The sequence below is a fragment of the Microtus pennsylvanicus genome, chromosome 15, assembly GCF_037038515.1.
Source record: "Microtus pennsylvanicus isolate mMicPen1 chromosome 15, mMicPen1.hap1, whole genome shotgun sequence".
In the NCBI taxonomy this organism is placed as follows: Eukaryota; Metazoa; Chordata; class Mammalia; order Rodentia; family Cricetidae; genus Microtus; species Microtus pennsylvanicus.
Window position 1 is genome coordinate 31,712,025 of NC_134593.1, and position 26,956 is coordinate 31,738,980.

The 26,956-nt window shown below is 39.7% G+C and overlaps 1 protein-coding gene across 5 annotated transcripts in view; it reads right to left on the reverse strand.

Annotated features, from left to right (window-relative positions):
- Positions 1-26,956, reverse strand: part of Fndc3a (fibronectin type III domain containing 3A) — a 136,792-nt gene that overhangs the window by 14,471 nt on the left and 95,365 nt on the right. For 4 of the 5 annotated variants that reach the window (XM_075950080.1, XM_075950082.1, XM_075950081.1 and 1 more), the window contains 14 exons: positions 25,635-25,869; positions 21,206-21,475; positions 19,437-19,495; positions 15,788-15,945; positions 15,625-15,684; positions 14,556-14,694; positions 12,695-12,748; positions 10,228-10,352; positions 8,904-9,078; positions 7,741-7,827; positions 4,596-4,734; positions 3,459-3,527; positions 2,529-2,647; positions 60-165 (listed from right to left, as the gene is read on the reverse strand). In XM_075950080.1, the coding sequence (XP_075806195.1) occupies positions 60-165; positions 2,529-2,647; positions 3,459-3,527; positions 4,596-4,734; positions 7,741-7,827; positions 8,904-9,078; positions 10,228-10,352; positions 12,695-12,748; positions 14,556-14,694; positions 15,625-15,684; positions 15,788-15,945; positions 19,437-19,495; positions 21,206-21,475; positions 25,635-25,869 (1,795 nt within the window). The remainder of the gene's footprint in view (positions 1-59; positions 166-2,528; positions 2,648-3,458; positions 3,528-4,595; positions 4,735-7,740; positions 7,828-8,903; positions 9,079-10,227; positions 10,353-12,694; positions 12,749-14,555; positions 14,695-15,624; positions 15,685-15,787; positions 15,946-19,436; positions 19,496-21,205; positions 21,476-25,634; positions 25,870-26,956) is intronic. The other variant, XM_075950084.1, reaches the window with a different exon arrangement.

Here is a 26,956-nt window from a genome sequence, read left to right on the forward strand (position 1 = left end):
AACAGGAAGAATACTTTTGGTTCTAACTTCATTATAATTCATTACCAAATGGAAATTACCCCATCGTAACTGTATTTCTTTTGCTTTGGGTCTACCCTGCAACCTGGGGGGGAGGCATGGGCCAGGAGGCACAGCTGGAGTCTGCACAAGCAAGGATTCAGAGACCTGCCAAAACAAAAGCAAAATCAAAAAGAGATGCCCTAAACAACCAATCAGATTGCTTTGATAAAGGACAGTAACACAACACAAAAACTGTACCAACAGCATTAAATTGTACTTTATTATCGCCTAAAAGAAATAAGGTTCTGAATAGAATCAAGCCTTATTAAATCATTTATATACTTTTATAGACAAAAGACATATACTATAACTACTATTTAAAAAACAAGTTGAAAAAAGAGCAAATCCTTTTAGTAATTAGGAAGCAAAAGAAATGAAATATCAAAGACAATAGCAACTAAAAAGTTTCTGTCCTAGGCTGTTGACAGTATAACTATTTCCTTCCTTTTTGTTTTTTTGGATATTAATATTCACAGTTTTTTTAAACTGTATTTTAACCTAAAGGTCAGCATATTTTATTCCTCTAAAACAATTCTATAACCAGGTAAGTTTCTCTAATATATCGTACCTTTCTATTCAGTATTGTATTTGGTTCCTATTATAAAGTGTTTTCATTTACTTTTTATGGGACAGAGCTTGAACCCAGGGCCTTACAAAAATGACAGGCAAAGCACCTTACTGTGAAAAGCTACAAGCCCCAGCCTTGATTTTACTTTAACATGAATCATCCTATTTCTAAGCTATATACATTCTTTTAAAACACATACTATTTGTTCAATCCTTTTTCAGACAGGCATTCATTCTATGGAAGAATGCTTCAACCACACACTAGAAAAGAATTTTTGATACTTATGTTTGTTGTTCTTAAATGCAGGGAGATTTTCTTTTTTTCTCTGGATGGTTCTGCAGACTCAGGAAGGTCTCTTCTACAGAAAAAAAGTGTTCTAGCACCAAGTTAGACCTTTACTACCAGGGAGCTTTCTCAATGGCTAAAAGGGGACACTGCACCACAAGCCTGTGGGGCAGAACTCACTCTCAGCTTCACAATACTTCCACGTCTAACAGGAGTGTTTTTATTATGTAAAATTCCACTTGAAAAATATTATTATGAATGTTCCAGTAAGATGATTTTGATTAAATTCATCAAAAATACAGCAGGTTCCTGGATGTGTGGCCTGCCAAGGAGTGAAGAACAGGAAGGTGTGAGTGAGCACAGAGCACAGGCTCGGTGTGCTATCCAAATCCAGGAGGAGGACCCGCCTCACCTTGATACACTTAGCCTAACTACTGGAGTTGCTTGTAGTTCATGCCTGGGCCAGGGCCCCTGACATGCTTCAGGATGCTCTCCTAAAACTTAGTAAGTGAAAAACACAGACGGGAACTGAAGCAAGCACTGTGGCAGGGAGTGGGGAGTACTAAGTGACTCTGTGGTTTGAAATGACTTAAACACAGAGGGAACGTTTCCACGCAGAGCTCAAATGCTGCTGTTTTGGCCTAAAAGCAAATTCAAAGGAGAAGCCTGAGTGCTCAGACAGCAGGACTACCATGTGGCCAGCCCAAACAGGCAGCCAGAGTGTCTGACTGGAGACACCCTCACTCAATTACTGACCCACAAGAAATGCTGGGATTGAATGAGGTTTTTTTTTCTTTTTTTTTTCAGTTTCTCCATATATATATATATATATATTTTAATTTATTTATTTATTAAGGATTTCTGCTTCCTCCCCGCAACCGCCTCCCATTTCCCTCCCCCTCCCCCGATCAAGTCCCCCTCCCTCATCTGCTCGAAGAGCAATCAGGGTTCCCTGACCTGTGGGAAGCCCAAGGACCGCCCACCTCTATCCAGGTCTCCTAAGGTGAGCATCCAAACTGGATTGAATGAGTTTAACTGAAGATGCTGGATATACTCAAACTGAACCAGGCTCTAGAACTGTCCTCAGAATTGGGATGGGATAAATACAACTTTAGTTACTGAGTGAGTCTCTTTCTCTTTGTTTTTTTCTATGACAAGGTTTCTCCATGTTGTACTGGCTCTCCTGGAACTCGCTCTGTAAACAAGGCTGGCCTCAAACCCAGGAATCCACCTGCCTCTGCCTCCCTAGTGCTAGAATTAAACTCCTGGCTACTGAGTCTCTTAACAATCATAACAAAATGGCTAGCTTGTCTAAAATATTCAAATATTATATCTGTGTTCAGTTTATGGTTTCTCCTGACACATAATTTATAGAGCAGGAAACAGTATCAATTTCAATTTCTGCTGGATATGGGTTTCAAATATCACCCAAAAATTTACCTAAATACACTAAGAGTGAAATATTCTGTTGGGATATTCTGGGACACTAGCCACTCGGGTTCCAGGAGTTACTGTTCCACATCTGTACACAAATATTAACGAAGAGGCAGGAAATGCTGATCCTGTCCCATCTGGTCCATATAAAAGCATAAAGAAGTCTACACATAAGCATTACCGCACTCTGCCCTCCGTCACTAATGCAGTAGACGCGTAAGCGGTAGCAGCAGCCTGGATTCAGCCGGTCACAAAGATGTTCCCTGGTGGCGCCACTGTAGATCATATCCCACTTGTTTCCTGAAAAGTGCAGGATTGTGTGCAATCAGCTACAAGGTAATGTTTAATGTTTCGGCATAACTGACAGGGTAGGTGTCTCAGGCTCCGCTAAGTGTTTATGTAACCTACTGGGAACATTTTAAGCCTGACTTGAGTTTCCTGGAAATGATTTAATTTTCTTCATGCAAGAAGCCTTCCAGACAAATCTGCATGGTTTTGTTGAACTGAAATATCTCTGTATAGCCTTTGGCTGAGCTTAGTAATTTGCTTTTAATTAAGCATATTAAATGTGTTTACTGGTCCAATAATAATATAACAAAGAGGATAAAGAATCAGTATCATAGCACACTTAATCATAATTTTAAGGCCTTTCTTTTCAGTAAACAGGTCACTTTACAGAAATAAAAACTGATGTGCAGGTAACTCAAGCATAAAGCTATTTGTCATAAAGACCTTAATTGGAGCTAACTTTCAGACAATACTTTTCCTCTGGCGCATGTGAGTGTAAACCTAATTTAATAAACTACTCTTTAATAAAAACACTAAATACACAGTATCTAAAGATCAGTCTGGACATGCTAGGAGGGCACAATATAAACAAATGAAAAAAGAAAAACAGTGTAAGTCTAAAGACAGAGGTAGACAGCAGGCTGACATCTGGGGTCACAATCTGAAGTGCATCGCACTGGCCATAATCAGCTGTTACAAACACACCATCACCAACACATCATGAAAAATATTTGCACGGCAGCAAATACAGCGCAAAGCCTGGAAGAGTCGAGGCTCATTCACTGGAACAAACCTGTCGGTCACCTTCACCAGCGATGCTTACCATTAGAACCTTCCGCCATCTCCACTACGTACTTATTGATGGGTGCGCCTCCATTGTCTTTTGGTGGATCTATTAAAAACAAAAGTGATAGTCTGAAAACACAGAAAACACCAGTACACAGAATACCTTGAAGGCAGGATTGTGGAAGGGAAAGAATCACCTGCAACACTGTAACTATCTCTTATTTGCACATCCTTTATCTGCACTGTGGTCACCACTTTTCAATTAACACACCCTATCTGCCCACATTTATAAAGTTGGCTCTTCAATAAATTTTAGTGGTTGCACAATGTTCCATTCACTTTAGATTCAAATGGAGGTTGAAATTTGTAGATATTTGTAATATGGTGGCTTCCTTACCTGTGTCTCCAGCCATGATCGAGTGTGCACACTCTCTGCTGTTCCACTCATCTTGTGGTTCTTTTCTTTTTCTGAGAGCTAAGATGACTCGGGTGCAGCTGACTCCAAGGCCAGCATCTTTTTTTTCACACAGAGCTGTCCCTGTTCATCCTCTCACAGGGGGTCCCCAGTTCTTTTAGTACCAAACCTGGTTAGGATCTGTGTACCCATAGCTTTCCAGAGATGGATCCTCAATGGAGGACCTACTTCTTATCTGAATACCCTGAGTTAGTGCGGTCACCCAAATACCACAACCACAGTGTTATCAAGAACTGGCACCAACAGCTTGCTGCAAACTTAACAGGAAACCAAATGCATCTTTACGGTAAACTGGTGGATTCAAATGACATAACTTGTGCTTTTCATGAGAAAACACAAACTCAGGAAATTGTGTCCATCAACAATATCCCTGTCTTCTGAACGACTTGGGAGTCTGGCCTTTCATCCCATAGGCTGGTACAACACCTAACAATCCACGGGAAGGATCACTGTTTGAGCATGGCTGGATGTAACAACAATTTATCCACCTAGACATAACACCCACAAAAAAGGAACATGGAGTTTGAACTAGCTCCTTATATCTTTTCTTCTCCTTCTAAGGATGAACGTAGTAAATTTCTAGCAAAAGGCACCCCAATACTTTCACGAGGGTGGTCTACACTGCTCTTAAAATTTACAAACAAAGAAAAAATTCCTATTTATTTTAATCAAGCACAAAATAAAACAGGAACATCTTACCCCACGTAATTTTAAAGCCGTGTGAGTGTATCTTCCCTTTAACTGAGGGTTTCACAGGTACTCCTGGTTTATCAGGGCAGGTACTGAATTCCACTACTTCACTCGGGTTGCTTTTACCTTCTGAGTTATAAGCAATGACCTGTGATGAGAACAGAGAGTTAATCTTTGTGTGGTGGGCTGAAATAAATGGTCCCCAAAGGGAGTGGCACTATTAGGAGATGTGGCCTTGGAGGAAGGTGCCACGGTGGCGCCAGGCTTTGAAGTCTCCTTTGCTCATGTTTCTTCCCTCAGTGTATATCAGTTGACTTCTTCTCTTCCTTACTTGTATCCCTTTGATCGCCTTCGGTTGTCTTGTTGCTCTAGTTACGACTTCAAGCACTGAACTGAGTAAGTATGGAGAAAGCAGACACACTACTCTTGTTCCTATTTTCAGTGGAAATGCTTTATGTTTCTCTGTTTATGGTGATGTTGCCTGTGGGATTGTTGCAAATTGCCTTTATTATGTTAGAGTATGTCCCTTGAATGCCTAGTCCCTTTCATAACTTTTATCATGAAGGTGTGTTGGGTTTTGTCAAAGGACTTTTCTGTATGTAATGATCATGTGGTCTTTGTCTTTCAGTCTGTTTATATGGTGGATTACATTTATCAATACATGTATGCTGCACTATAGTTGCATCTCTGGGACAGAATCGGCTTGATTATGCTGGATAAATTTTTGATGTGTTCTTGAATTTAGTTTGCATGTGTTTTACTCAGATTTTTTGCATATATGTTCATAAAGAATACTGGTGTATAATTTTCTTTTTTCTTGGATATCTGTGCGGTTTTGGTGTGAAGGTAATAGTAGCTTCATAAAATGATTATGATCATAAAATGCTCCCCAAGTCTCTATTTTGAAGATTAATTTGAGAAATACTGGCATTAGTTCTTTAAAGGTCTGGCAGAATGTGCACTGACTCCACCTGGCCCTGCACTTTTTTTTGGTTCAGGGAAAACCTACTACTGTAGATGAGAATTAACCGACTTCTCTCCAACTGCTTCACAAACAAGTAGCTGCTACAGCAAAAGTGTCAGGCTCCAGGTCAAAGCGCCCCACCTTTAGGAGCCTCACTACTAGAGAAACTGTTTCTAGAAATCCAATTTTCTAGAAGCCTGGTGGCAAAGCCTCGTTTGTTGTTGCTGTTTTGTTTCAATCTACTATTTGAAAAGATGTACAGTCAGAGTCTTAACTGTCTATCACTACTGTAAATGTCCCAGCACTATCCTCAGGGCCAAGCTCTAGGATTTTATGTTAAGCATGCTCTTACTGCTTCCTATGACAATATGTTACATAATCAGTGCCTGAAGAAGTGTATTTAAACAAATATGTCTGTAATATCCTCAGTATTCCAGGATTTTAAAAATAGGTATTAAGATTTTATTTTGATAGAATTTCCTGAGAGAAGAGTTTGCAGCATCAAGTTATGAAAGAAAGACGACCAAAAAAAAAAAAGGATTTAATGATTCAAAACCCCTTGGCAAGTTCCCAAGCACACGGCAGATTAAAAATAAAGGCTGAGTAGCTAGAACTTCATGCAGGGGTCATTTTGCATTTCCTAGTGTTTTCTCTTGCTCCAGGGTTAGGAGACCTCACATTTCAGCACTGAAAACAGCTGAGTAGCTAGTACACAGCCTTTGCAAGTTCCTGACTTAGTAGAGGGACGGGACAAGATGATACTGAATGTCTGCTGAGCTTTGATGGCAGCTCCCTCCTTGTCATTTGTTAGTGAGCCCACACATACCCTTCTATGACCCAGTGATGTTCATGTATGAAAGAGGTGACCTGGGAATATGCTCTCCATCCCAAGCCTGTCACTTGGAATAGGCAAATAGACTATTTGGCTAGCTCCTCTCCCTTGCCATTTGGAAGTAAATGCTACAGTGGAAGTATCAAATAGAAATTTGCTTTATGTACTAAACCAGTGAAGAATTCAACACACATCTGTGTGTGTCTGCTTATGTGGTCAGTGGCAATTATAGAATAGTTAGCATTCTAAGAATTTAATAAATTAGAAAATTATAAAAGGTACTGGTACTGTCCTCCTTAAAAAACCTGTTGGTACAATCATGACTAAGACCCCAACTGCGCGACAGCATCGCTATGAAAACTGGACTCAAAGCACACACTTCCTTGGTATTTTATAAAGCTTACAAATATGAAGCTGTATTTGGAAAATGAAATGACCCAGAGTCATTAGATTTTTAAATAAACCTTTATAAAATAAGACAAAACAAATAACATTTTAATTATATAAATTAAATTTCCTATTATTGAGGTTCTTTTTTTAAGCATTTTGACAGAATACCAAAATTTATGTTTGCTTTTTAATAATGAAAGCTATTTATAATGCCCTCTATCATTTATCTTAAATGAGCTCTGGTAGAAAAATATCGATGTTTAAGTTATCAACTAATAAGCATTGAATTATAATTTTAGGTTTGTTTCTATTAACTCTAATTATTAAATCATTCAAGTGCCGAGCAAGTTAAAAGCCAAAATATATCCTAAAATGATACCAGAGGAGGAAAGAGAAATTCTAGAAGCTTCCAAGTTTGTCACTGCCTCAAGCAAGCAAGCAATACAAGGGAGAACTATATGGTGAAAACATCACCACTTAGCAATATCAATCACAGCAAGAACAGACTGAGGCAAGAGTCACCAAAGGGCACTAAAATGAGTATGAAACCCTGGTAAGGAATACAGTGTTTGCATAGGACACAGTACTCACAAAATGCCCAGCCAAAGGGCAAAGAACAACTTTGCAATTAAGAAACTGGTAGATATTGACCTCCTTTGTGGGTTTATCAGTAACAGTATATAATGATCTGTCCAGCACGACATGCCAAATTGTACTGGGTATGCTTTCACATGCCTATTTAGATATGTTTATCACATTACACAAAATGTTAAAGCTGGTTTTGAATATAAGTACATGAAGTTTGAGAAGTATTATTATAACACAAAAGTTAAAAGACAGAAATGCCCACCAGAAAAGATAGAATTACTTAACATTTAAAACCAAAGGAATACACAATGGAAGTATGTACTTGCTTTTAACTTAATAAAAACAAGAAATACATCTCTTAATGGACTTTTAAAATTTACCTTAAATTTATACTTTGTACTGCGTCTCAGATTTTTTACTGTGTAAGAAAGATCTTCCCCATCATATTTAGGCTTAAAACCGTACCCCTGGAAAGAGAAAACAGTTATCATCAAATATTTAATTGTAGAACAATGAGGAGAAACAGCTACATGAAGCCCTAGGTTTGTCTTCACCTCTGATTGTGTGCGAATGAAATTCTCATCTTGATTTCTTCTGCCTTGAGTGACTGAACCTAAACATGCTACAGAACCTTTTGCAGAAAAATTGAGATTACTTGGTCTCAGTAAATTTAAGAGCTGAGAGGTATTATGTTGGAGTCAATGGCAATCTCACTATCAATAAAGCAATTTTAAGAACCAAATTTCCAAGAGATGCTACAATAACTAACCATGCATAAACATTTAACATGTTTACTTTGCCCTGAATGAACACATAGTTGTGTTAAGTGGAGAAATAAATGGTTCACCGCACTAGGAGTTAAGGTACGACTTGGATTCAATATTGTTATTTAAAGTCCCAGTGACAATATTTCATAACCGTATTAGCTCCTATGTTGAAAATTATCAAAAGTGGAGATACAATTGAAAATACAGTATGATTCACCATTTAAACGTATACAATGTAAAGATTTATAGTATATTCTTACTACTGTGCCGCTGTGACCTATTCTAATTCAAAACGAAGCTCTGCTTGGCTAGAGGCCAGCAGAGGCAGGTAACTAGATTTGGGATGTATGTATTACACAGTCTCCCTTGTGCAGCGTGTCGACAAGCAGCACTGAATGTTATGTGGAGAAGGGCGACACTACTTTGAAACTGCTCTATGCAGAAGGCAGAAGACAGTGGGGACGATCCCCCCTTATTTCTAAGTCAATCTACATTTGACTTTGGCTGGAAGATGCAACGTGTCCTGGCAGTGTAGGTATAGACTTCAGCAGTCACAAACCCTCAACCTCTTACACACACACACACACACACACACACACACACACACACACTCAAGAGTTTGAGACTTCCTTCCCAGTCTTGCTTGGGCATGAACAAAGCAAGGTCTGACATGACTTGGAGAAGGAACTAACTCCTGTGGTGACAGCTACTATATTAGGATTAATGTTGCACCAATATGACCTCAGCTCTTATTTAAACTACACATTAATACTTACTGAGGCTTCCTCCTCCATCTCTAAAATGTAAGAAATTCCTTCATCTGATGGTGTCCCTGAGGGCTTGCTCCACTGTAGGGACAGCCACGTGACTCCAGCCTTGGTCAGTGCAGGACTAGCAGGTACAGAGGGGGCACATCCTGAAGTGTAGTATAAGACCTCTTCACTAAAATCACTGTTGGAATAGGAGAATTTTAAAAAGGCGTAAACATTATTTTTATTGATAAAAAGCCTCCACGCCCACTAATGGTATTTGTTCAAAATAAAATTTCTAAGTTTTGTTGTTGCTGTTATTGTGATGGGGCTAAAATCCAGATCCTTGACCTGAACATGCTAAGTCAAAGCCCTATCACTGAGCAACAGTCTAAGCTCTGGAAAACCAAAACTGAATGGATTTCAAATGTCTTAAACGTAACCAAGTCAGACACCAAAAGGTTGGTATTCTTTCAAATGTGTAGGTTATGTTTGTATTTTTTAAACTTTGATAAGTGAATGTATCCAGGCAGTGAGAACCAAAACTACACAGTGGTCTGCAGGAAAGAGAGCACATAAAGCCCTCTCTGTACACATCAACCACACATCTACACGCCATCTAACAAAGCAGAAATGACAATTCTCATAAACGCCATTTCATGTGGTAGAAAATGCAAATGGTGTGATTAAATCACTAACTCCCATAAAGGTGAGCAGCGGAATATCTAAAATAAAACAAAGTAAAAGGAATTCCAATAGGACTCGTCCAAGGTCCAGGACTGGCTGAGCTACAAAGGGAGACCCTTTATGAACAGAGAAAATGAACCCATACGTGACAGCTTGTAGCACTTAGTGACTATCCCTTAACTAAGAACCATACTAATCCAGCCCAGTTTGTTTACCATTTTTGACCCTAAAGATGATTTTATTATTTCATTCACAAATCAACCACAGAAATTTGGGCCTTTCAAGATTAAATGGGGAGGAAGAACTTTCTATTTGTACTGAGCACTGAAGATACAGAACCTACCAGATTCTAAACAAAACTATGAAAGTATACATCTGACGATTAAAAAGACAAACAAAACAAAACAAAACAAAAAAAAAAACCAAAAGACAAAAAAAAAGCCTATTGGGTGACATGTAAAGATTTCATTTATATTTGAGGCTGGAAAATTGTTGAATTTAATTTTTTCTGTCACTCCTATGTCACTAAGACACTCTCTTCTGGATTTGCTAGACCATAATGGTATTAACAAAATAAAGCAAACTTGTCAATGGGTAATCATACATATGAAGCTGACCAGATGGTCAAATATATATACATATATATTTTTATGAAATGTCTTACCTTATACCATAGTCATTTTTTGCTGATAATCTAAATTTACAACCCATTGCTGGTGACAGTTTGGTAATTTTAAATTGCTTCTGTGAGCCCATGTAACACTGACAGAATTCTCCATTTCCTTTCCCCTAGGAGAAATGGCTAGTTATTATATTTCATATGCACTACTATCAAGAGACAAATGCACTTCCGTTCCTCTGTGATATTTATTAGCTGGTACAGTATACATTAACAGCACTCTGATACACTTGTCATGGATCTTCAGAGAAGACTGAGATACTAGGTGCCTTATGTATGGCTGACTTCGGGTGAAGAATTCTAAGAGCAGAAGTAGCTCTTCAAGCAGCCTTGCACAGCCTTTTGAATTAAATATGGTGTTTTAGCCAGTGATAAATTTCTGGCTATCATAAGGTACGGACCTTATAATCTCCCTGGGGGCAAGTAGTTAGGGAGACAGGTTGATCTCTCAGGTAGACAAGTGGTCACTTTTCTTTAACTCAGTTTGAAGCCTGTCCCTAACCTCCTTCTAGACACTGCCATGTGTCTTTAAGAGGTTTGGAGCAGTGGCTGCTTACATTTAACACTGAAAAAGTCTAGAAAAGGGAAGAGCCCAATTATCCAGCACAGGGAGGAAAGTTAGGCCATCTCAGGACAACTGGAAGTTAGAAATGTTGGGAGTGAAATAAAATGAGCAAGCTCCTCTTTTCCCACCTATTCTCCACTCTTGTACCTCAGTCAAGGGCAGCTGGGGCCACATACTCTTCTCTGAAGAAGGACTGCATCTGGCTGTTTGGCTGAACTGTCTTATTATTTTTAGTGGTATTTAGCTGGGTCTACTGTGTGGTTCAAGCACAAAATCATACACATTCTGAAAAACGGTGATATCTGCTCTCTAGCTAGGACACTATGACTGTGTCCTCAGTCTTAGCTTAAAGTCATTAAATTAATTACAACTTCTTGAATAAAATAATTTCATATAATATAATATGGAATGATATCTTTAGCTGTCTTTAATCAGAAATGCCTTGTTTAATAATGAATAAAATTATTATAGTGAATTAACTTTCTATTCTTGTTGTACTTTTTCAGATGCCCTCCTACCATTTATCAAAAGGATGTGGTTTATTTTTTGAGATCTATCAAAAGCAACCCTATTCTGAATTCTCTTAGGATTTCTGGAACAAAACCTTCTTAATTATGCTTTATTATTCATTTAATATACTGTTGAATCCCCACACTATCAATAGAATTTCCACTCTCTCTGCCCCCTTCTCTTTGCCTGCTGTAAGTAATAGGATAAGACAGAATGGGATAACTGCCAGGAAAAGATCACACTGATCTCTGTAGCCCACTGTGCTTGTCGTGATGGCCAAAGATACCCAGAACCGAATCCCTAGTCTCTGAATGTCACTTTGCATGGTGACAGGACTGAAATGTGTGACTAGATTAAGAGTCTTGAGAAAGAGGGTTGCCCTGGATTATCTGGAAGAGCCACAAATGAAAGCACAGAGAGCCTCCCGAGACGAACAGGCAGGATAAGACAGAAGAGTAAGGGAACGGCAACAAAGCCATGGACCACAGGAAACTGGCTAGGGCAAGAAACAACTCTTGGTCCAGTAAAAACTGTATGATATCTTTGGCTTTCAGAACTGTAAGATGTTGTTTAAGTGTCATCATGTTTATGATAACTTATTATACAGGCCATAGGAAAGAAATAATCTTGCTGTTAAGGCTGGCATGCCTTTTCCCAAGGTAATTATAAAAAATGACTCGTGTGTGTGTGTGTGTGTGTGTGTGTGTGTTTTGTGTGTGTGTGTGTGTGTTCACCCAGTGCCTCATGCTTGCTAGGTAAGTTCTACCACTGAGCTATATTCCCAGCTCCTTAAGTGACTGTTTTAATGATGATTTGGAACAGGGTCCATGAACGAATCTATGAGAAGATTTCCGAGTATGAGAAAACAAGTAAACAAGAGTCTTGTGACCTCTGTTCCTCCATAAATGGGATGTTCTGGGAATGTGTTTTTGTGCCCCTCCCAGGTGGGTCGGAGAGGAGTGAGCTCACTTCAGGTTACTCATTACCACTGCTCTTATTTGTTTACGTATCTCTATGGAAAGACACGCTTTGCCACATGTACTTGTCCTTCTGACTGTACCCTTTACTCAGGTGATAAACTGTCGCATGCTCTGAATAACACTGGCTATTGCATCAGACTGTAGTCTGCCTCATGTTTAGTTCCCAGTCTCCCAGATGCACACCACCAAATAGAGCAGTAAACAATGGTGATTGCTTGAAAATACACATTCTCCTTCATAGGGAAGTTCAGTTTGTTACATTTTCTAAGAACACGTTATTATCTACTTCCCATTCACATAAAAATTTCTTTAAAAATATATAATTAAAACAGATATAAACATTTTATCTGAAGATACACTCCTAAATTTAAGCACTAAAAGGAATCAACGTACTTACCTCATCCCATTCTAAAATAAAGCTTTGGATCTTAGAACCATTGTCACAGGGTGCCTGAAACAACAAGGGAAAAAAAGAAAAGAAAAAGAAATTAGTCATCATAAATAATAAGGAATCTACTTTATGTCACAGATGTTCTTTATGACTTAGACTTTAAAAATGGTCACAGAGCTGGCTCAGTGGTTAAGAGCAATCGGTGCTCTTACAGGGGACACAGGTTTGGTTCCGGAACCCACATGGTGGCTCATAACTTCCCTAATTCCAGTTGAGGGGATCCAATGCTCTCCTTAAGGGGCACCAGACACAAACACTACATATAAATACAAGCAGACAAATACTTATACACATAAAAGTAGAAACACAAAGCAAGAGGCCATCAACATTTTTCTGAATCTCCTTTAACAAGAACTATTCTACTTTTGTGATTTTTAGAAACATTCCTCTTGCCCAGAGATTACATTAGGTTTAAATTTCCACCATTTTTTACTATAACTCATCTCACAATGTAAATGGACTATTTTGTAATATATCAAAGAACAGAAGGCTAGGCTGCAGAAGGAAAGACAGGCCAGGGCTGTGCTGGGATTCCTGCTGCTAGACACAATGTGCCATCACCCCAGACTGCCAATCAGTATCTTTTCAGCTTTGGGGAGGGCCCCTTGGCACTGCACTGCAGCCTTTAACCACTGAAATGAGAATCCTAATCTTTCTCACAGCTTCCCTTCTACAACTTCAACCCACTTGTATAGAACAAAAGATCATGACTTCCTTACAACTCTATCTGCAGAAACTTGACTCTGAGGCTCCTAACATGTTGGATTTAAAACATTTTAAATATTGTGAGTCAGAGTAGCACTGACTGACACATCAGCAGCGGCTCAAGGTGAACATAATGAGAAGGGAGAAAGAAAAGAATCTTGGGAATCCCAACTCTTCCATAGCAGAGGGACTTGGAAGACATAGGCAGCAAGGAGGGAGGAGGTAAATATCCATTTCCCAAGAGTTCATTGTTCTAGATTCCTTTAATCAAGCTGCTAAAGCCTCATGTTGACTTTTCATAATTTTTTTGGGGGGGGGGTGAAGATAGAATGTCCATTTTCAATAACCTGAGGATTAGCTTCCCATTTCCCTCCAAGTTGGAGGAGACCATTATGTGTAGAGTTCACAACACTCATTGAATTATCACATCAACTTCATATTCTACCTTTACTCAAGTCATAAGAAGGTGAAATGATGCCTTCAAAGTAATTATACCTCAGACGACTGAGACAGGAGGACAGCAAGTTTAAAATAAGAGAGAGGGGTACAGGGGATGGAAGTCAGTTGTAATGTTTGTCCAACACATGAAAGACTCTCCCATTAGTCCCCAGGTCCCCGGTATGGGAGGGGCATCTCCTGTCAGCTTCCGCTGTTGATGTTACACAGGCAATCTGAGGAAGAATCATCTATAGGAGACTCCAGTCAATAGATTTGCTTGTAGATATATCTATGCAGCATTTTCCTGATTGATACTTCATGTAGGAGGGCCCAATTCACTGTGGTGATACCATCCCTAGGCAGGTAGAACTGGGAGCAAGTCAGTAAACAGTGTTCCTCCATGTTTTTTTTTCCTGATTACCTTCAATAATAGGAGTGTAACCTCTATGAGGAAATAAACTCTTTTCTCCCACAAGTTGGTTTTGGCTACACAGAGTGAGTTGTCTGCTTAAAAAGCAAACACCTACTTTATTGTAAAATGAGAACAGGAGGATACTTAACTGAACACTCTTTTGGTCTCCAAATATAATTGGCATTTAACATAAGGCAGAGAAAGGAAAACAGAAGAAATGTCTAGCTAGAATACTCTACAGACTGTTCTTACCTTCCACTGCAAGGTGAGTGAGTTCTTGGTCCGATTAGCTATCCTCGGTGAATTGGGTGTGTCAGGTTCACAGCTCAAGGTAGTAAAGCTTTCAGCTTCTGAGGGAATTCCCTTTATTGAATTGGATTCTGCCTGTACTCTGTGGGATAAAACAGTTTTATCCATTTTACTTTCAACAGTATCAACTTTACATATATACAAGTAGTAAGGTGCCTTTCAAACAGCCTACCAAGAAAACCAAAGTATTATCTAGAAGTAAAGAGTATCCCTTAAAAACTGTATAAACCAAGGGTTTTATTTTACTCTAAGTCAAAGTAAGAAAGATACTTTAAGTGTTAACATGAAATGTCTCTGCACGCACGTGCACACACATACACACTTTCAAAAGTAATAATATTCCAAAATAATATTCTTAATATGCTGATACTTCTATTTGATTCTATTTCATTGATTTAAAAATATTGACTATAACACACACACAATAACAGTGTCAATCCAGCCTGAAAAACATTAGGTTAGATGTTTGGAGTGGAAGTACAGAAAATGTTAACGTTTCTAAGAAAAATGTTCTTTTAAAAAAACAGGGTGACTCCAACTGATGGGGAGGACAGAGAATAAAAACTTAACAAACTCTACTTAGAAAACCAGAAGGCATTATCTGAATTGCTTCTATTAAGTGCTGTGGAATCCCAAGAGTCTTAATATCCCAAGCTCTTTCCAAGACATGATGCAGAGTAATACACAGAAATGTAAACAATTATTGCTTATGATTCTGTGTATAAACAGCCCAGAAGCAGGGCAAGTGCGTAATACTAAAGCAAATACTGCAGCCATTGTCTACTGAGTCCTTTTAACCCTTCGTCCACAAACAGGGTAATTAGCATCCCCCTTCCTTTACTGTAACATTTAAACTTGAATTCAATGTTGAAATGTTTTGGGATTACTGAGAAATGATAATTATTCCAATACAAAAATTAAAGTCCACATTTTTAGTTTAACACATATTCTAGATTTTAAAGGAAACCACTCCCGATAACAACAAAAGCACAGCCAAGAAGACAGTCCTTACTTTGCATGGTAATCTGTGGCTGGTTTCAGGTCATTCAAAGTGACACTTGTTTCTTCCCCTCTGTGGCAGGCGAAAAAGAATGTACAGCACAATTAGTAATACACCTTTTATCACACCCCATTATCCCATGTAACAGGGAAGAGCAGGACCAGAAAACACCTACACATAAACACTTCTGTATTTCCCTTCCTTCCCAGTGCTCGACAGCAGGATTTCATAACTGCAGAGCTCCGGTACGGCTGTCTCATTCGCTTCCCCATTGATGAGACTGGAAGGTGGTGACCAGGTGAGCAGGATCGTCCTTGCTTGAATGTCTGAGGCCTGCAGAACAAATACCAACAGGTGACAGTGTTCCGAAGCAAATGCGCGCATAGGAGTGGTGGGCTAGCTGACGGGCACAGAGCCACACAGACGCAGCAGTCTGAATCTACACAAATAGCTCATGGCAGGACAAATAATTTTATTAAAGAGTTGCTGGCAAAACATCCCATTTGTGTATTCTTCAGGATGTCTTTGCAGCCGTGTTTCTGGAGCAGAGCCAAGTAATACTGATTTAGAAACCAGCTAGAATTGTTTCCTCTTATATGCTACGTCAGAAATAATACGCTTTCATATCCATCTCGTTGCTTATCATTGCCCTCTGAAGCAGGCAAAACAAGCACACCTGCCTTTCTATAGGAAGAACATTCGGAAGGTTTAAGGGACTCAAGGACACTCAGTGAAGAGAACTGAGAAATCAGAACTGAACCCAACCCTGAGCAGGAGCTGGGAACTGATGTGACTGTGTAAGGTGGGTCAAAAAACTGACGACGGCCAAAAAAAGAGGCAGAAAATAAAGACAACAGTTAGAAGTCATTGGGTTACTATGGCATGTTTGAATCTGTGAGACAGGGTGTTGTGGCTGTCAGTTCATATTATGATAAAACTAAACAGGAAGTGAACTTGGAAAGACTGTGACTAAGACTGTCGAGGCAGAAACGTCAGTATGTTTTTAGATTTTCAGAAATGCTACAGCAGAAGAAACAACAATAATCCTTAAGCGGCCCCACAGTATGCCAACAATCCCAGGATTCAGGAGTCCAAGGCAGGAGGACTTTAAGTTGAGGATGGCCAGGATCACACAGCAAGACTGTCTTAGGAAACAAACACACAACACACACAAAATGAGAAAGGAACTTGAGAGCTTGGTCTAAGGAACTTAAAGCCGGACAGTTCTAGAATTCATAAAAGCAGAGAATGGTTCTGAAGAGAGATAAAAATGAGAAAATGGCAAGCATGTTCAGTTCCAGACTGAAACAGAGAAGTTAGGTTTCAAAACACAGTAATTTCAGAGATCTCAAATAAAAAGACAAAACGGTGCCAGCATGGCCAGTTCAATACACACGAGGATACAGCACCCTGCTATTCTATCTTATGGAAGAAATGGCCTCAGAAAGGCTTAGCAACATTCCAGGCCACCAACCCTGAACGCACAGCTTGCTCTGAAGTGAGATGCACACTGACTTTTCCTACAGTGTGCAGCTGAGTTACACAAGTCAGCATTTATTCTATTTATGTGTGCGCATATGTACGCTGTGCCACATCTAGTGACTTTTACATGCTACTGTGTTTGCATCAGTGCTCAACACCTCTGCCCATCCACAACACCCAACAGTTACATTTCCTTGACAGTGTTAGTTCCCTGGAGCTGGAGTTATAGTTTGTTGTGAGCTGCACGAGGATGCTGGGAATCGAACTCCTGTCCTCTCCAAGAGCAACAACTGTTCCTTGCCTCTCCATCTCCTTGGCCTCCACACTTAATAATTTTACATTTACCACATGACAATGATTTTATTAAAGAAAGTTGTAGGGACAGAGGCCACACTTTGCTTTCCAGTTCATCTCCAGTTCCAATAATAGCAAATGACATTCTGTACAGGGTCAAATATTTATGGAATGAATAAATACATTTAATATAGTGTTTCAATAAAGCAAAGCAAGCAAAACCACACACAAAACTACCAAAAACCCTGGTTACCTTTTTAAAAAAATGTTATTAAACAGGGCTCCCTATTTTACTAAATTACTTCTTTTTATAATGCCGGTAAACAATCTTAAGATGACTGCTTAAAAACGTCCTTTCTGTGCCCACTTTTAACATTACCTAAGAAAACCAGCATGCGCTGTTACATCACCCCAACACAAATCTTACCAGGGTCACTAATTTCCTTTGCTTCTGCTCTTCTGCTTTGTTTTACAGAGTTTCCCACAGCAAGAGTGAAGGTTCGACACAGTAACCATGGGCGCCTGCTTGGTACGGGGCACACTCCTGCACACATTACATTCTGCACATCCCCATGTGCAGGATTTACACACAATCATGGCTGCTGCACCTCAGTTGTCTCAGGAGGCTGAGGCAGCTGTGTGTTACAGATGGCTGGGTTAGTGTATATATCCTCTATGGGAATGGACTGAGCTTTTGAACTGGCAGGAAGAAGGCAACTCAACAATGCCAAATGCTACTGGAAGTCCCCGGTTTAGTGCACAGTTCTATCCCCTCCTTAGTAGGCACAGCACAGAGACAGGAGCTAAAGGCAGATGAGGCACTCTGCGGCGCCCACAGCTCTCCTGCAGAACACAATGAAGATCTTCTAGATTTAAACATCAGCTTGTAAGGTACTTTTATTTTTAAGACTGAAGTATTTGATGCTTCCAGTAAACTCACTTATGTTTCTATTCTAACCTGTGCCACAGTAAAAAAAAAAAATAGTGCTTTTCTTTATTCTACTATCTTTCATAATCATGGCAAAACCACCCACAAGGAGTCCTGGAGGGCCTGGGATGGACAGGCCTACTGTAGGGTTCTTATTACTACTTACTTATCTGCTTCAGTGCCTATCTGTAAAATGGGGAAAACAGTACACCATGAGCTTTTATAAGAATTAAATAACACATGTGCATCTGAAATACTCAGAAGAGACTGACACCAGCAAACATTAGCTATTGTTATGATGAGATAAGAATTTACTTTTCCGTTTATTCCATCTACAGGCTCCATTCCTAACAGAAGTTAGAATGAGGGAAAACTATGCAGTCACAGCACTTAAAAAGCAGAGGAAGAAAAGCACTAATCAGAACAGGTACTGACGGTTTGATGTTTTTACTATTTCACAGAAAGTTTTTTTCTAAGACTATTTTATTATTTATAGTTATGATGTCCAAATAATTTGGTTCCTAGTATGTCTCCTTAACTTTTGTCCAAAAGCACCTTTGCCTATTTCTTCTTTCATAATTTATTGAGTATAAACATCAAAATGTATGCATTTCTTGCTCCACTTTCCGTGACATTAATGCCGCAGTGGATGTCTCTACTTGTGTAGCTTTTACAGAGGAAATGTGACCCACAGGACACTTCTTTGATTCTTTTAATTAACAGTGGCAAACTTCCTATGCTTAAAGGTTTTAAAAAGTTTCACTTAGCATCAATACTTGATCTTTTGCCATAGCCAATGTAAATGCTTCTCCCAGCAGATCAGCAGATCAGAGCCATTGGGATGCATACAGACTTTTTATCGAAGTAAGTCTTTTCTGTTCTCATACATACTTTTCTAACGTATTTGGTTGTAAGCAGTGTTATGATGAGGACCTTGGACTCAAGTTCTCCTTGCCTCAGCCATGCTTCACTGAGGAAGGGCCCCTCTTTTAGACACTCATATCATGATGAGCTACAAATGGTCTCACAATCCTACAAAGTTAAAATAAAAGCTTGAATGAAAAGGACAAAATTCTACATGAATATACCAAATAGCAAGAAAAATGCATGAGATACTTACCACTGGCTTGACAATGTTGGAAAGAAATGCTTCAAGTGCTTTAGTTTCTTCATCTTTTTCTTTAAAAAAAAAAATTAAAAAAAAACTTAAATGAAAATTTCTCTTTCCTCTACTTGTTTTCTAGTTTTTATCCTTATCCACACACTGGAATCTGTAGTTTTCACCATTCATCTGCTTCAAACTCTATTATAGCTGTTCCCACCGCTTACAAGAGTACAATACATGTACCGTATGCATGTAAGTATGTGTGAACGTGTGCTGTATGCATGTAAGTATGTGTGAATGTGTGCTGTATGCATATAAGTATGTGTGAATGTGTGCTGTATGCATGTAAGTATGTGTGAACGTGTGCTGTATGCATGTAAGTATGTGTGAATGTGTGCTGTATGCATGTAAGTATGTATGAATGTGTGCTGTATGCATGTAAGTATGCATGTGCACAGCCACCCGAACAGTGGCCTTTCTTAAACAAAGTGTACTCTCATTCCTGACTGCAAAAACCCCTCATTCTGGAAAGTTCCTGTTGGCCATTCTTATACCACTGTTTTCACTTTTCTTTTGTGGTCTCACTATATAGTCTAAGAGGGCCTGGAACATTCCTGCCTCAGCCTCCCAGGGGCTATGATTACAGGTATGCATCACTACACCTGACTTTACATATTTAAACCAATACTTAAGCATTTAACCATGCTCTCCCAGATAGAGGTAATCTGCTATAACTTAGAGCAACCATTGACAGAAAACTTTAGCCCAATTCTTCTGAGACATCAGTGCAGAAAAGGATATTCAAGCAGTCTCAAAAACTGAAGAACATGTTAGTAAATGTTAACACACAAACCACAAAGCCATTAAAGCATTGTTCAAAGTGTGAGGAATGGAAACGTTAAGGAAGATGAAGGTGAACACAATAACTTTGATATTGTTCCAAAAGCTGGGAGCGTTCTAGCTGCTGCCACATTCATCAGCTACATCAGTGGATAATCCAACACACTAAGAATTAGGAGTATCACTTTAGATAAAAGTACATTCAAGGACTGAGAGAACTACGGTGTTAGTGCTTATGAAAAGGAATGTTAGTCTGCCTCATTGGCACATTTGATGAAACTAAAAATACAGAGTGGTCTACCTTTAGAAGTTAAAACAGGTAACAGTATCAAGGAAATCTATGGAAATTAAGATAGGCATCAGTGGGAGGCTTAGTATTATAGTCAAAGTACCTGGGTAGGAACCTCACAATCTAGACCCATGGAAGACAGGCTATTGTTACCCTAGCTTGTATTTACCTTAGAGAACTGAGTCTAATACACGTTAAAACCAAGTGTTCCAAGTTCATAAGGTGAGAGCCACACATTAGGGGAAGGGCCCAAAAAGAATAAATTTCTAAAGCAAAGGAAAGGCAATTACTCTATTCTAACTATGGAACATGCAGAGAAGATTGGTTAATGACATACTAGTTATCACGTATTCATATATAAAGAGGCTGGAAAAATAAAGCCGTGGTAAAAGCAAGATAGCCTTACCAAAGGACCGGAAACAGAAGAAATGGAATCTTGGTTAATTAGTCACATTTATGATGATGTGAAATTACTTAACTGAGACTTCCTAAATGTGAAAGCAGCTGTCTAGCAATCATTTAGATTCTAAAATATTTCTCAGTTAGGGACGTGCTAGGCTATGAATTTATGTGGTCCAGGATGAGACAGCTGAAAGGTAAGGTATAATTTTAGCAGTTTAAATGATGAAAAATATCAGAGATGCATCAAGAGTACCTTCTATTTCCGAATCAACTTGTGTGCAACCTTTCCCTCGCCCCGATTTGTTTCTTGCCGATCCTGTGTTCACACCACTGGCACTCTGTCCTTTTATTAGTCCGTTGTGTTCACTGATGGGAGAAGGGCATTTCTGGGGTGATGGTGGTGGGCTGCTCATTTTATCTTTCTGTGTTCCCTGGCGATCCTTTAACTTTTTCTGCAGACGCTCATATGTCTTGCTAGATCTCTCATCTCTGAAGTTGGACCTGCCGTGTGTAGAGTGGGCATCTAGAGGAAGGAAACACAAGTGTTAAAATACCACTTTCAACAAACAAACCTATTATATCATGTACAATTTATTATAAAATGAGTAGTGATTTTGCAAAACAAAACTATTTCTATGTCTCCACTAACAGAATTAAAAATTCCTGACTTGGTTACAACTTTATGTAAGTTGACACAGACATTTCTTTACCATCTTCCCAACTATCACTCTGCAGAGAAACAGCATGGTCTGCTGTGTCGGTGAGAAAGGAGATCAGGCCGACCTGGTCACGGCTCTTTTTTCAGTGTCTGCAGACTCTTCAACCTTCTTTTAATCTCAGTCATATAAAATAGGTAAAGGAGACATTTCTGACCTAAATTTCCTTATAATTTTCTTCTACAAACAAAAAAAAATCACTAAAAATGTTGTAGGAGTTAGCAAACAGAAATTAATTGGACTGTAAAATTTATTTTTTAATTTTCTATTTAAGATATGTACTGAAGAAAATAAGAGAAAAATCTAACAAGTTCCACAGTAAAGAAAATTTTAACCTAACAGTGTTCTTTAAAAAATAGCATAATATTCTTGAAATGAATATCATAAGAATATACAGAATAAAACTAGATATTAAAAACAGGAGTGGATAGCTACATATATAATAAATGTATGTCTTTATATTACACTACATATGAATCAAATATCCCAAGGTGTAGCTGAAACTATGAAACTCTTAGAAAGAAACAAAGGGGTATATCTGCATGACCTCGGTAGTACTTTTTACTAAGACATGAAAAGCACAAATGAAGCAAAATAAACAGGACCTGCTTAGAACTAGGTCCTTTTTTCTATCAAGGGAAAGTGAAAAGGCTGTAGGGGGAAAATACCTACAAACCATAGATTTAATGAAGGACTTGTATCCGGGCTATACAAAACATATGACATAAGGATAAAATGCCAACTCCATTAAAGAATGAATATGCAAATTCATTAAGCATTAACAAAATAAGAAAAAGGATCAAAACAAAAAAAATGGAATAAAACAGGCAACAAGACAGTTATGAAGGATAGTGGGTGTGGAAACACAGGAACCCTCACACACTTTCGGCAGAGACAGTAAATGGTGGGATCAGAGAACAATCAGCCTGGCAGTTGCTATTCATACATACCCAAGCCCTACTCCCATATGCCTGGCTCTTCTACTCACAAGTGTGCAAAGTGCCAATGTGGACACTTGTCTACAATGTTCGCACAGCGTTACTCATAGGCAAGCAGTGAAAGTGTCAACTGTCTGGGTGGTAGCTGGTTGGTCAGCCCTCTAGCACAACCTGGATCTATGCATCCTGCAGTGATGCGCAGGGCCAGTTCTGCTCTCAAGTCCTCAGATCCAGGTCGCCAGCACTCACATTACCAGGCCTGATCCACTATTTTGTCCAGGCAAGATACAGGGTCCTCTCCGACTGCTGTAGGGGGCATATGGGGGCGGGGTGCAGCTCTCCAGCTCTCAAGCCCTCACGGCTGGCTCACCTGCGCCCCTGCCCACCACAACAGGATTAGCTTTTGTGTGCTGCCCACTTCATGTGCTGAAATACAAGAGAAAGCAGAAGCACTCTTTCTTGCACTTCAGCACATGAGGGCAGGGCTATTTCTCCACTCTTGTAACCCCTGGGGGCCAGCTTCCTCCCCTGCTGCAGGGGTAATGGGTGAGGAGGGGTGGGGGGTGAGGTAATCTCTCCTGCTCTCAAGATCTTTGGGTCAGCTCGCCAGCACCCAGGCCCAGAGCCAGGGCTATGAGTTGGCCCACCCCAACACACCCCAAATCTATGAAATGTTGGAACATGTGAGGGGACAAACCTACAGATACGAAACATCAGGATCCCATGACACAGGACAACAGGATGTCCAAGAGGAGTCCCAGTAAGAGCCCATCAGTGATGGTGTAGCAGAAACCAAAGGTCTTGAGCCAGACTGATGACTCTTGGCAAAGAACACTTACAAGTAAAGATGAATGAACTAAAGGGCAGACTGTGAGACTCAATGGGCCACACTACAGCTCCATGACAAGAGTCTTCTTTGTTTGGTTTTGTGTTTTTCTTTTAAATTTGGTTTTGATTTTGGGGAGAGGCCGAAAGGGCAGAGGGCAGATAAGAGGGGCCGGGGAGAGAAGTGGATCGGAATATACGATGTGAAATCCACAAAGAATCAATAAAATCTACAAAATAAATAAATTTCTTAAATTTTTAAGAACTTATATCTTCCTGAATCCTTAAATGAGTGATGCATTTATAATTAATATAACAAAATGTCAACGAAAGATGCATGCAAAATAATTAATGTGTGTGTATTTTGAAAATATATAGTATGTGCATATATTAAAACTGTATACACACATACACAATAAACATGGGGATTTTTTGCTTACCTTCACAAATAAATGCGTATATTCTATATTTATTTGAAAAAAAATTAAGTGTCAAATGTCACCAACCAATGGATGAACGAAGTGTGGCATGCACACACTCCAGGTCTACAACTCAACCACCAAGTGGATGAAAGGCATGTTGTAACATAGATGAGCCCTAAGTTAAAAACCCAGGGAGAAAGATCACATCTCACATAAACACTTTAAATGCTGTAAATACATTGCTAGTCACAGTCAATGCGATGCAAAGTCTGGGACAGGCAACAACACAGAGACAGAAAGTAGATTAAGGGTTGGGGGCAAAAGAAGAAACCAGGACAGACTATTGATGGGTGAAGGTTTCTTCTGGGGAGGGTAGAAATAGCTAAGGCTTACATAATTATTCCTAATTTAAGAAGCTGAAATTTGAAAAATTCCCAAGCCTGGAATTTTGAGTTCTGACAAGACACAAATAGGAAACGCCATACCTGAACAGTGATGGGTTGTGCAAGATCACTAAATGCTATATGGAAATTATCATCAGGGTATGTGTATAAATGAATTTTGTGTTCCATTGCTTAGATCCCATCCCTAAGATACCTTGTGTGTATCTTGTGTACATGTGCATGTGAAATATCTAAATCTGAAAACATTTCAGATGAAGGATAATTTGTAGAGAAAATATAAAAAATTCCACTCTTTGTACAACACGGTAAACAGAAAAATCCACTGAAACCTAAGAACCATAATTAGTCCCCATTTATAAATGAAAGATAAAATAACAACAGTAATCATGGAGAAAATAAAGAGTATTTTACAATAGAGTGGATCTGAGAATGAAAACCCCAGCAGCTAACTAACGTGACCTTGTAAAGACCAGTCCTTCTGCAGCTCAGCTCCTCCGCCTGTGTTTTGGCAGTTTTTCTGAGGATGACATGAGCTAATGCATTCAGTGAAGTTCAAGCTCAGGAGCGGTATGGCTAACAATGGAGTGTTTCACTAGGCCCCACTCTGGGAAGGAGGCATTTACTGACTACAAGACTTAGCACTCACAGCTCCTCAGGCCTAGTGTCACGCCCCCTAACAAAGAGCCACCCCTTAGCTGGTGTGTGCTTGTCCGCCCTTCCCTTCCCTTTCCATCACTGGGAACTATAGCTCTGCACAGACTTGATTTACACTGCGGCTGATGTTAGCTACGTTCTGGCTACAGATCAGGAAGGGTTATTAGAAAGACAGACAAGTCTGGGCTTAGAGAAGATTCTCACAGAAGATATAAAATTTGAGCTACAAGTATATGAATGTTGTTTAAAGCTATAGCAAAGAATAAGATTATTACTAAGATGTGTGTGTGTGTGTGTGTGTGTGTGTGTGTTGTGTTAGTCTGTCTTTTCAGCATTTATTAACTGAAGGCAGAGATTATAGCTCACTTATCATCTCAATCCCTCACAGAACCCAGCAACTTTTTGTAGTGGCATCATAGCCTTTAAGGTTAAAAAAAAAAAAGCAGTTATTTCTTGCTAAAAATTTCCTCTGAGGAGACCTGTTGGCTAACACAACCCCACTCTGTCTGACCTAAGACACTTATTTTCTGATTTTCTGTTTACTTCCTTGCTAGAAACCTGCTGCATCATGAAGACAAAGTTGCTTAATAGTACCTGGTAACAGAAAACCACTGTGCTATCATTATCATGTGCTATTTCCTTTACAGGACACGAAGAGAACATCTTTTATATCCAGTAAGGGAGTGCCAACTCTACAAGGCAGGGGTGTTTGAGATATCTTACCTACATCTGCATATACTTGTGAAGACTGATACTGCGGCATGTACTGTGTTGCCATGTCGCCAGCTCCAGTCACTGAATACATATGGCGTGGTGGAGGGGGCATCATGGTTGGGACAGGAATGAAACCAGGCAGAGGAGGATGTGGGGAACGGTGGATAACTGTGTGGCCACCAGGATGAAACTCTGGTGACTGCGGAACCACGACGACTCTTCGAACACCATTGTCCTCAATAACCTACAAAATGAACATCAGGTTACAAGCCTCTTGTGAAGAAAGGAAGCCACTCTTTAAATGTACACAGTAAGAACTTCTGTCCTGTTAGGATTCAAAAAACAGAGAGTCATCATGAAAAAAATGTAGTCAGCACATTAGGTAGCAAATCAGCACCGAACTTCTATAGAATAAGAATGTCATCTAAACCAGACCTTAAAATACTGATGGGATTGGCTACATGATGAATGACCACGTATGACATGCATCGACTGGTTAGGGCATAATGGGGTCAGGAATTTCCTTCTCTGTATCATGACTGAAGGGTACTAAAAACCAGTTGTAGGAAGACCAAAGAGTACGAGACACCTTAGGCCCAGCTAAGAAAAGCACATGTGGCACTGGGGCTTAAGATGATACTCTTCTTCCTCTGGAGACCAGCAGGGTGTGCTGCTGCGTACTTAAGATGATACTCTTCTTCCTCTGGAGACCAGCAGGGTGTGCTGCTGCGTACTTAAGATGATACTCTTCTTCCTCTGGAAACCAGCAGGGTGTGCTGCTGCGTACTTAAGATGATACTCTTCTTCCTCTGGAGACCAGCAGGGTGTGCTGCTGCGTACTTAAGATGATACTCTTCTTCCTCTGGAAACCAGCAGGGTGTGCTGCTGCATACTTAAGATGATACTCTTCTTCCTCTGGAGACCAGCAGGGTGTGCTGCTGCGTACTTAAGATGATACTCTTCTTCCTCTGGAGACCAGCAGGGTGTGCTGCTGCGTACTTAAGATGATACTCTTCTTCCTCTGGAGACCAGCAGGGTGTGCTGCTGCATACTTAAGATGATACTCTTCTTCCTCTGGAGACCAGCAGGGTGTGCTGCTGCATACTTAAGATGATACTCTTCTTCCTCTGGAGACCAGCAGGGTGTGCTGCTGCATACTTAAGATGATACTCTTCTTCCTCTGGAGACCAGCAGGGTGTGCTGCTGCATACTTAAAATGATACTCTTCTTCCTCTGGAGACCAGCAGGGTGTGCTGCTGCGTACTTAAAATGATACTCTTCTTCCTCTGGAGACCAGCAGGGTGTGCTGCTGCGTACTTAAAATGATACTC